Source organism: Chaetura pelagica, unplaced genomic scaffold (assembly GCF_000747805.2).
Source record: "Chaetura pelagica isolate M959 unplaced genomic scaffold, ChaPel_1.0 scaffold37, whole genome shotgun sequence".
In the NCBI taxonomy this organism is placed as follows: Eukaryota; Metazoa; Chordata; class Aves; order Apodiformes; family Apodidae; genus Chaetura; species Chaetura pelagica.
In genome coordinates, this window is record NW_009954567.1 from 5,673,007 (window position 1) to 5,685,090 (window position 12,084).

General features: G+C 38.8%; 1 protein-coding gene across 1 annotated transcript in view; it reads left to right on the forward strand.

Moving 5' to 3' along the window:
- Nucleotides 1-4,558: 4,558 nt before the first annotated feature.
- PIK3R1 (phosphoinositide-3-kinase, regulatory subunit 1 (alpha)) overlaps nucleotides 4,559-12,084 on the forward strand; it is a 50,135-nt gene continuing 42,609 nt past the window's right edge. Inside the window, exon 1 of the mRNA XM_010005378.1 lies at nucleotides 4,559-4,892. Within this exon, the coding sequence (XP_010003680.1) occupies nucleotides 4,559-4,892 (334 nt within the window). The remainder of the gene's footprint in view (nucleotides 4,893-12,084) is intronic.

Genomic DNA, 12,084 nt, shown 5'->3' on the forward strand with positions numbered 1-12,084 from the left:
CTGCCCTGCGCCCTGTGCGAGGGGCCGCGCTCCCCGAGCGGGGCAGGGGCTCCGGGACCCGGAGGGGACCCGGCTCCGGCCAGGGCACAGCGGTGCTCGGCGGGGCCCGCCCGGGCTGTGCGGGGCTGCCGGAGGAGTTCGCTTCCCAGCCTCCCTACGGGACACCAGGTCGGTTTGCTCTGCCTTCCTGGGTTTTTTACTTATTATTTTATGGTTTTTTCTAACGCGGTCTGGATGTTCCCCTGCCTTCTTTCTTAGCTTTGCAGCCGGTATAAAGTCTTTGGGATGTTTCAGAACGGGACGTGCTTTACAGCGTCCGCGGGCAAGTCAGCGTATTTCTTCCTTTTGTTCGTATTTGAACTTGTTTTGTGGTAGAATCTCCTCGGGCTCAAAATAACTCTTTAAAACACTGCAAGTGGCATAAAGGTATTTCAAGTAGTCGTTTCCTTTGTCACGATTTATCGTGGCTCGCTCTTGCAGAAAATAATGTTCTGATGTGGTACTTACCTTGATCATCTCCGCTGGGAGAGCGGCAGCATTTTACTTCAGAGATAACTTCAGTTTGAGTTACAGGTGTGTGGACACCTAGTGGGGAGAAGAGTCAGTCTCCAAGCAGATTCCCCACTCAAACTTCAGTTCTTGTTATTTCAGTGTCTCCCAAAGTATGTTTAGTCTGTTCTGTGTTGATGAATCTCATAATCACAGCGGAAGGGAAGTTTGTGTTAGGCACTGTTTCCCTAGGGATTTTCAGAGTAAGTATGAGAGGGATGTCAGCACACAGAGATATGTTTATTCAATGTGCTACTATGAAAGTGAGAACATTTTTGCTGTCTTGCATAGGGGTGCCATATCAGTAACACAGGCTGTACAGCTTGGGTTAGGCTGGTAATAACACAGATTCTCAGAGCAAGAAGTTTTTATTCTCAGTCAATAAAGGAATGCTAGCTAGTATGGGAGGAAATGCTTGGGTACTAGTGGGGTGGGAGCCAGACATAATTTTTAACTGGGGAGATTTCAGTGGAACCTTTCATGTCCCCTTCCTTTTCCTTTTAAAATTTACAATAATCTCTTGCATCTTTCTGTTTAATTTTAAATTTTGTAACTGTTGAAATGCCAAACACAAAACATTCTGCTGAGAGAATAGAATGCTGCTTAAATTCAGGAATCTTTTATTGGGATCAAGCTTTAGGCAGTAAATAAAAAACAAATGAGCGTTTGATTCTCTGACAATACTTCTTCCTCCTTTTCCGTTGCACCAGCCAAGTGGAAAGCCAGTAATACATCATCTCAAATATAACAATGTTTCTTGCCTAAAGTGTTTGGTTTGTTTTTTTCCCCTCTACTGCAGATGGTCTCCAAGCTATTTATTTTGAGACCAATCAACTTAAGTCGGATTGAGTCAAAATGTCTTGAGTGTGGAGACTGTGTAGCTTCTCTCAGAGTAAAGAGAATTTGTTTGTACAGTATCTTAACAGAGCAGTAAGTAAAGAACAGTCAAAGAGAGATCTTTGGAGATGCTGCGGTTTTAGCAGGCTAAGGTGGAGAACTGCTGTTTGTCCTTGCATTAGGGATGTCTGCAAGGTTCTGAATCTGGATCTTCCTTCATTCCCAAACCTGAGAGTGAGAAAAGAAAAAGGCACAAATTGGAGAAATTCAACATGACTTACCCATGGGCGTGTCTCCAGGTACCTGAACCATAGATCAGCCGGGAGACAGGATTCTGGGGACCCTGTACTGCAAGGGTGAGGAGTAAGCATGAACTGGTACTGTACCTCTGAGCCTCAAGGAAGCTGGATTTAGGGAAACTTGGCTACCACAACTGCATTTAATTGTTCTAATATGCAAGTGTATCAGACCTTTTGTCCTGTCTCATAAAAATTTTGAGTTTTTAAAACTCTGCTTAAAAACTTCATAAGCAGTTCTTATGTTATTAGAGCATTTCCAGTGTAAGAGACACAAGTACTAATTTTAAATATGTGGCCGTAAAGTTGCTATGATACATTTGATAATAAAAGATCAGAGGAGTAGGTCAAGTCAATTAAATTATGCAGTGTTTAGGAGGACTTACTTTGTGTACTGCCAAAATGCCTGTAGGCAGTAGTAGTGAAATGAGTAGTTGTAGCAGAGCCCTTGTTGAACCTTTCTTAAAAAGAAAATAAATTTTTCAGAGTATTTAATGTAGTCAAAGTGGTAATTTTCTAGCAGGTTTTGCTGTATGTAGTTGGTTTTGATTTGAAACATTTAGATTAGCTTCAATACTTAGACGTAGGGTGTGTAAGTGCTTTTTGTTCCCTTCCTATGTGAAAAGGGAGAAACCTATGCTTTTGAAAAGGCTTCTGTGCAATTTAATTGATACTTGTGCTTTAGATTTGTTTCCTTCTTTTCCCCCTCTAGTTCTTGTCTTTCCTCCAGTAGGAGAGTCAGAATGAAATATCAGTTAAACTCTTCATGGTAATTGCAAAGTCTGTGACATTTGGAAGTGTTAGCTAAGCACCACAGTTTAGTGCTTCAGAAGTGGCTGCAGAAATTTCTTACTAAATTTTGGTGGGAGTGGATGCCTAATCCACATGGATAGATTTGCAGGTTATTCAAATAAATACTTGTGTGTAGGCTTTTTGAAATGACAAGTCTAATTTCGGCTCAGATAATTCCTTCCTACAGCAAAAAAATGACTGCAAGGGATGATAAGGAAGTTCTTTGAGAACTTACAAATTTTTTTTTTTCTGTGTTCTGTTACAAGAGATGTTGTGCAATAAGCTGCAGGGAATTATATTTAGACCTAATGGACTGAAGAGGAGATGCATACAAATTAGGGATCAGGGTCATTCACTTGCAAAGGAAGCCCATGTACATTCATACAGTTTTTAGGTTGTCAGTTAGTCATGTTCCAGGGACTTGATGAAGGAGACATTAGAGAAAATGGTGTGGAAAAGAGCTGTCAGAGGTTCCCTGTTTCAGCCCTGTCTACTGGTGTCACTTTACAATGTTAAAGGAAGTGTTTCTCAAAAAACTTAGATTTCTGTACACTAAGTGCATAATACACAATATTTTACCTACTGGTATTACATCGGCTCCTCGGATCTCTTTTTCAGCTGTAATGTAGGAGTTTCAGTGCAATGTAGTTGGCACTTTCTGGTTCCTAGTGTAGCATTTCAGATTATGATTGGGCTTGTCTTTTTAAGTAGATGAAAATGAGTAGCAGTTGAAGTAATGTTTAGAAAACTTTCACTGTTCTTTATGTCTCTAAGCTACTGCTTTCTTAATGGATTATTTTCTTTTAGTCATATTTTTCCTTTTTACTTTATGGTCAGGCAGCATTGAGTCAGGTTTTCAGGCTGTATCCTTTTGCCTTTAGTGTACTTTAATCACGCACCCTGCTACTTTACTCCTGGTAGTGCTGCTTAGGTGGTCTGGGTGTGGCTGTTTCAAGTGCTGATTGTTTTTCTAGTGTTAAACCATAAACACATTTTTTAAAAAATATGGAAGACGAAGGAGTGGGGAAGCCCCTCTTTAAGAAAACAGAAATGTGGTACTCATCAAGTAAATGAATTCTTGACTTTTTGCTTCTGCTGCAGATTATGAAAAGACCCCTTTCTCCAACAGGTTTTAGGAGTATAGGGTTTGAGCTGGGTATTGTTGCCCATGCTCACCCCCGGCATAAACGGCAGGAGATTGAATTACCCCAGTCGTGAGCTTCAGGGCTAATTACAGTGAGCTCCTCCTCTGTCCTGGTAGACCTCTTGTGGAGGAGGCTGAGTGTCGTCAGGCAGATAACATGTAAAATCTTGTTGCCAGGCTAGATACTGCACTACAGGGATAGCTCCAGGGCCTAACCCTCTCACTCTGAGACTTCAGTAGCCATAAGCCACAGAGAGGGAAGCATGTCTCATACTGCAGTGGTGCAAATTTAGCTCAAGTAATTAGGCATGCATCCTAACAAGTGTTAGCTGGCAGATTTTTATTTTATTTTATTTTGTGAAGTTGCTTTATTTTATTGTTATCTAGGGCTCTTTTGCATGACACAACCTCTGGCAGGCTTGCAGAAAGCCGAAGCCATAACTGGAATGCCAAGTTCACAATTCTCAAGACAATTTAAAATAATTTCACCGGTTTTCTCTTCTCTTTCCAGAAAGAGCATGTGTGCAGAGTTTGGAGGCGTAATATGTAAAGTACATGGGAAATCTGTGGCAAGTACATCTGATGAAGGTGTGATTGGCTACAAGAATCGGCTGAACTTGAATATGGAGACCCTGAAGTGTCAGCAAGCCCAGAAGAGGAGCTAATTGGAAGAATATCACTAAACAAAGAAGAAGTGGAACATGTACTTCTGCTACCATCATTGACTCAGAATAAATACATCAGTAAAAACAACAGCAGTGAAATGACAGATCCTGGTGCTTTTTGATTTTCTGGTGGATTTCATTACTTAGACATTGCTATTGACATTTTTATTATCCCATTTAATACATCTTGAATCTCTCTGTACATAAAATATAACTGGACAATTGCATTTTGATACTGTTCAATAACACTTTTGAATGTTAAATCGTTTGCCAAGATGAGTGCTGAAGGATACCAATACAGAGCATTATATGACTACAAAAAAGAGCGAGAAGAAGACATTGACTTGCACTTAGGGGATATATTAACTGTGAATAAAGGTACCTTACTAGCACTTGGATTCAGTGAAGGGGAAGAAGCAAAACCTGAGGAAATTGGCTGGTTAAATGGCTTTAATGAAACTACAGGGGAGAGGGGGGATTTTCCAGGAACTTACGTAGAGTACATTGGGAGAAAAAAAATATCTCCCCCAACTCCGAAGCCTCGTCCTCCTCGACCCCTTCCAGTAGCACCCAGTCCTGCAAAAGTTGAAGCAGAGAGTGAGCAACAAGGTTAGTACTGTTCTCAGAAGGTGTGTCCCCCCCATGTTTTTAAAATATTTTTGCTTCATAAGCTTATCTGACTGTACATTTATGTGTATAACACCTGGTGGTCACCTCTGTTAGCACATGGTTCATTTCAGTCAATTAAGAATTGTTTCTACTTCATAATACTTAGCTCACATACTTTGTAATTTGATGTGCTTTGTCTCAGGCACCACAGAGACCGATAACTTATTGTGAAGTAAATTTCACAGGTTGGAAAGTATGCATATAATTCACGGCTGTAAAGACCTAAATGGAGAATGAGCAGAGTAGCGTTTATGTTAGGTTTCTAAGAAGCTGGTGGAAGTGTTTCCCACTGTGGTTTATCATCACAGTATGTGATGCTGATTCTCACAGTGACACCATAGGCCTGAATACTATCACTCTGTCTTGATAGAAATGTTTGCAGCATCACTAGCAGGGTGGTGACACCAGCTTATGAGCTTCCATCTCGCTGTTCCTGTTAGGAGTTTATTTTCAGCTCTGCTAACAGTCAATGAAGATAACAGAAATACAGAAAATTGTGGCAACCAAGTGGAAACCTGACAGAAGCATTTAATGGTGGGGGCATAACAAAGAGTAAATCTGAGCTGGTTTGTACAGCAATGTTCTTAAGCACTCAAGAATTGCTTTCAAGTGTGTAATGCCTAGGTGTGCATCATGGTTAGAATGAAGTTGGGGCAGATGGTGGTGTATTGGCATTGTAGGTTATAGTGTCCCTATTTCTTAAGTCATTGAACTTAAGAGCCTCTAGTCACTATAGAGTCTCATGATTTCTCATTAGATGAATTCTGAAAATGGGGTGTTCACTTTTGAAAGGAAACACTTATTTGATCATTCCTTGTATTGCATATTACTAGGTACTGATCAGACAATACTGACCTTTTTTCTCAACCCACCTCTGGCTATGGTTGTCTCTGATACGAAACCACAGAATAAACATGGCTCGTTCAATAGAAACTTCAATGCTGACAGGTCATTTTGAGAGGCAGAGGGTGGAGAGAAAATCTAATTCTTTATATTTGCATGTTGTGGTGAAGTAATCGGCATCCCAGGCTTTGATGCATTTATTGCTTCAAACTTGAAGTAGTGCTTTGTAACTTGCTTTGTTTTGTACTCATGCTTGCTTGATGCTTCTGTTCATAGCTCCATGCTGTTAGCTGGCCACAGTACTGTGCTGCGGAGTGGTGGCATTAATCTTGCAGTTTCTGAGCCTGCCCCAGGTCTCTTAATATTTATGGGTGTTCTCAGCTGCTGAGAGTTACTCTGAGAAACTCTGCTGCAGATTGCGGCAGGGGAGGGGCTCTGTTTGAATGTAGGCTTTTCTGCTTCCTTGGGGTTAAACAGTGCCCCAAGCCTTAGTGACTTGAAATTAGAGACAAGAAAATGTGCTAATTTAACTGGGAATCTTAATCTTAAAAGTCTGCACACATGACCCTGCTGTGCTCCATAATATTTAAGAATCAGCTTGCAATGCAGCCTTTTATTTTTCTGATTAAAAAAACAAGTTAAGTTCACATAACTCCTTTTGAATTAAAGATTTTTAGATTTATATAAAAGAATAGGCACCATCAATAATTCACTAGGATCAAGGATTAGACTCCCCTCACCAGAATTGGGGGAAACACTGAAATTTGAACTCCATGTAGCTAAAGAGTTAGGTTTAACTACTTTTAAAATAATGTATGTTTACTTAAAATAAATTGTGAAAGTAGTAAGAGGTGGTCTCTTTACACTTCTTTTTACTGTAAAGAAGTAATACAGAGAGCTCTTAAAGTCCTAGAAGCACTCTGAAAATGTTGCACTGAAACAGTATTATAAAAAACAAAATGAAGGTGGTATTTTTAAGTGATGAGGATGGTACAAAAATGGCATCTGTGGTAGAACCAGAAGTGCAGGAAGAAATACAGTTCAGATGAAGCATAATGTAGCAATATACCTTAGACTTGCAAGTGGCTTCAGTATTTTTGTGTCTAAGATTTGATGCAGGGAACAGCACAGTTAATATTGTTCAGCATCCAATGTAATGGGAAGTGGGCCAGAAAATTCTTCCCAGGATGATACTTCTCTCTACACCCTTGGAGTGTATTTCAAATAAATTAATGCATAGTATGAAACTTGCTTGACCAAATACAGTCAAGTTTGACAGGTCATTTTGAGAGGCAGAGGGTGGAGAGAAAATCTAATTCTTTATATTTGCATGTTGTGGTGAAGTAATCGGCATCCCAGGCTTTGATGCATTTATTGCTTCAAACTTGAAGTAGTGCTTTGTAACTTGCTTTGTTTTGTACTCATGCTTGCTTGATGCTTCTGTTCATAGCTCCATGCTGTTAGCTGGCCACAGTACTGTGCTGCGGAGTGGTGGCATTAATCTTGCAGTTTCTGAGCCTGCCCCAGGTCTCTTAATATTTATGGGTGTTCTCAGCTGCTGAGAGTTACTCTGAGAAACTCTGCTGCAGATTGCGGCAGGGGAGGGGCTCTGTTTGAATGTAGGCTTTTCTGCTTCCTTGGGGTTAAACAGTGCCCCAAGCCTTAGTGACTTGAAATTAGAGACAAGAAAATGTGCTAATTTAACTGGGAATCTTAATCTTAAAAGTCTGCACACATGACCCTGCTGTGCTCCATAATATTTAAGAATCAGCTTGCAATGCAGCCTTTTATTTTTCTGATTAAAAAAACAAGTTAAGTTCACATAACTCCTTTTGAATTAAAGATTTTTAGATTTATATAAAAGAATAGGCACCATCAATAATTCACTAGGATCAAGGATTAGACTCCCCTCACCAGAATTGGGGGAAACACTGAAATTTGAACTCCATGTAGCTAAAGAGTTAGGTTTAACTACTTTTAAAATAATGTATGTTTACTTAAAATAAATTGTGAAAGTAGTAAGAGGTGGTCTCTTTACACTTCTTTTTACTGTAAAGAAGTAATACAGAGAGCTCTTAAAGTCCTAGAAGCACTCTGAAAATGTTGCACTGAAACAGTATTATAAAAAACAAAATGAAGGTGGTATTTTTAAGTGATGAGGATGGTACAAAAATGGCATCTGTGGTAGAACCAGAAGTGCAGGAAGAAATACAGTTCAGATGAAGCATAATGTAGCAATATACCTTAGACTTGCAAGTGGCTTCAGTATTTTTGTGTCTAAGATTTGATGCAGGGAACAGCACAGTTAATATTGTTCAGCATCCAATGTAATGGGAAGTGGGCCAGAAAATTCTTCCCAGGATGATACTTCTCTCTACACCCTTGGAGTGTATTTCAAATAAATTAATGCATAGTATGAAACTTGCTTGACCAAATACAGTCAAGTTTACATTTTCAGTAGTTGATGTTTTGAAACTGCTGTGGATCAAAATGACAAGTTAATGGGGAACTAGAAGCAGACTTCTTAAATGTGCCTCGGTTATTTCTAATCCATATACCTTTTTCATCCTGTGAAGAGTCAATTCTGTGTGTATCCCTGTTGTGTATGTGCTGAAAAAGAGTATCAGAAACTTAATGGGATATTTTAAAGAAAATAGATCTAATAATTATTTATTTTACCACATACAATGATTTATATTTTTCTAAGAAAATACTTTCTGATCATTTCAATCTTTAATACTTAATCATTTATTCTGAATGTGGGGTTTTTTCTGGCCTTCTTAAGCTGGATCACTTAATCTTCAATGTCCAGATGGTTTTGTGTTAGATGAAATTTACAATATTGGGCATTATGCTGCTATATTAATACAAAAATAATCTTAAACATCAGAGTTGTTCATCAGACCTGATACAGTCATAGTATCATATCATAGTGGGGAGCTCTTTAAATACTAAAAGCCAATCTGAAAACATAAAAAGTTCTAGTGATATCATTCTATTAAAACATTTACTTATTACAATGCTTAGGTCAAAGCTTTCCCTAGTGGCAATGGATAAAACATCTAGAACAGTTGGTCAAGACCAATATGGGAGCTCCTTGACTGAAATTACCCGTGTTACCTTACCTTTGTCAATACAAAAATAGATTTACTCTGAGTTTGTGGGACATCTTGGTCATTTTTTTGTTGCATCTGAAAATACATTAAAATTAAGGGGACACATGAGCTGCAGGAAGTCTCTTGCACTTTTCAGTTTCAGACCTGACGCAGGTCGGAGCTATGGCAAGAGAGATTAAATTCCTATTGCTGGTAGGAGGCTCTTACTGGCCTAATGTGGCTTTTCCACAGGTTTCCTCTCCCACTAGGCAAGGGTGACTGGCTTCTGCTGGAGGGATTAAGGTACTTGCAGTAGTGGAGAGCCATCATAGAGTCATCTTTATGCCCTCCACTAGACATGTGGGGTTTACATGAAGTAATAAAGAGTTGTTATGAAATGTATTTTTATTGAAGTGCTTTCTCTTTTAAATTTGAACTATATAGAGGCTAGTTCCTCTCATTTAGCCCCGTCTCACCCAAGCCTTTGAAAATGAGAAGTACGTAAGTTGGACTGAGTCCAGCTGAGTTTTGTGAACTTTGATTCCGCTCATGTGATACAGCTGCATGCGTTTGAAGTTGGTTCATACAGTATTGCATCGTTACCTGGTTTGTGAAGGCTGATCTGAAGCAGACTTCAGAGCATAAAGCTTTGATTGGTAGAAATACTTTTAAGATCTAACTTGGAATGCTAAATTCCCACTGTATAATAAAGCTCAAAGTGCAGAAGAGCAGACCAGAACTTTGTATGAATAATGTGTCTGTTAGTTTCAATGTTTTGAAGCTTCCAGCAACTTCCTCATTAACTTAAAAGGGTTGTGCATGCTCACACTTTGTACTATTTTAGCTGGTTTACAGCCTAAGCATAACCCAATGCTTTCTTGTTGTGATGGAACAATAAAATAGATTTTTTAAAAAACAAAACAAACAAAAAACACAAAACAAAAAGAAACCACCACCTTTCTTTACACATTTCTTCTAGAACAGATACAGGTCAGCAAATAAGAAAAAGATAATGACATAGAACATTTGAAAACTTCTCTTTCAGAGACCAGGTTGTGCAATGTCTGACAAAGATCTAAACTGACAGCATAAAGCCATTTGTGCATGCTTGAACTGAATATGCTATAGGATTTGTTTATTTAATTCTGCTATAAAGCTAGTAGGGCGATTGCATTTCTGGAAATTATTTATATTTGTAAATCAGGGGACATAATAAGTGGAATGCAATGAGCCTGGAGTGCCTGTTGAGAAATAAACAGTCATCCTGATTTAGGCAAACGGAAAAAGGAAATTATGGGGTGAAGTGATGAGTCAGTATCTCATTTGGTGAAGGTATTTGAGTTCAAGCCAGAGACCCTGTATTCACTGTAAAAAGCCCAGTGTGAGCATAAGCCTTTGTCCTGCTGCAGTTATCAGAACTGCCCTCCAGTCAGTCATGAACTTGACAAGCTGGTCACTTTTGACTTACACTGAGAAATGGGGCAGGTTCATGCCGGAGACCCTCCCCAGCCACTTTTGGTCACATTTCTTGGTGTACAAGGCAGATTTCTTGCTGCCAGATGAGCATATGCATCTGAAAACAAAGCTTGTGCCACCTCCTTTATCACTAATGAAAACAAAGATTTCACAGTAATAAAATTAGGATGATAGTGACTAAAAAAGACTTGGTAAGCAGCACGAAGAGCAGGGGGTTACACTTGCAAATAGTGATACAAATTGCACCTCGGCAGTGGACTCGGAAGTTCATGGTTGTTGCGTGGCCCCACCTGCTGGTAGAGGAAGGAAGCAAGAGCTTCTAAATCACCATCTTCCGTGTTGTATTTTAATTGTCATAGGGTAAAAGAGAGAGTTTTGAGAAGAATATTTTAATTGACCAGTTTTTGCTTCTGGGAAAAACATATTGCTTGGGGCAACCCCTTTTTGATCCTCAGAGATAATTTCAGACCTGAAAAGTCTTGTATGGCTGAAATGCATCTTTTTTTCCTAGCTGTACCAAATTAGTCTAAAAAAATACTGACTTTGGCATTCCTATTTTGATACTATAAGAACTGTTTTTCTGTTTTATCACACTGATTTTATTATTCCTTTCTATAGTTGCACCCGTGGCTTTAAGTGGAGTGTTTTTGCTTACCTTTCTTTAGCCTTCTGTAATAATGAGTCAGTCTGTTAGTACCTCCTGCTGACATGAATGCTCCTGGGGCAGTTTTAAAACAAGGCAAAGGTGAAGTAGCCTACTCATCTCCCTTGGAATAATCTTTATCTGTTCCAGGAACATCTGAAGAAAACACAGGTTAGCAAATAGTTCTAACTTAGGATTGCATGTGATAAAAATCAGTCTGAGTTTCATGCAACACATGGTGCTAAGTATTTGCCAAGAATGGATCATTCTGCACCCTGCACAAATAACCATGCCTGCTTAAATAGTTGTGTGATGCCATATACACATCCAGATTTTCTTGTGTGAAAGAACACAGGTGTTGTAACTGCAGCTGGCTGTGCACTCTTTCAGATCTCTGTCTTTCTCCAGAGCTGCTTTCTGTGATGAACATCCATGAAATCAATCTGAAGGCTAGAATACAAAGAACTGCTTTATTTTCATAGCGAAGGATGACATGGGGAATTACAGGACTTTAAAGAAATACTTATTTTAACTGGAGAAGGATTTTAATTCCTGAGAATACTTTGGTGAGAATCTAAGTACTTCAGAGAATTTAAAGATTTTTTTTACTTTTTTAAATGAAGGAATAACTGTGGTTAATATTGCTAACTTTCATTCATGCTTTCAGCAAAATGTATGTCTAAAATACAATCCTATTTTGTGGTTTATTAATAGAATTTTACTTTTTTTTTTTCCTTTTTTTGTATTGCACTTTTTGCACTTTGTTATAGAAAACCCATATTTGGACATTACCTGAAGTCTTCTGGTGAAGTGTTAGCAGGTGTAAATTTTTGTACTAACTTCACTGCTTTGTGCCTTATAAGTGCTGTCCAGAGAACAGAATGTATCCAGCAGTCCACAAGAACAGAACCCAAACACTCTTCTTTATTTTCACATATTGATCCACTTTATAAAACAGTTTGCATGTAAGATATCATTTTAAAATAATATTTAAGCTGACAGCTTTTCAGGTAATAAAGATCTAAAATAAAAATCCTCAGCACAGTGTTTTAAAAACACACCACTGTCTTGAGCT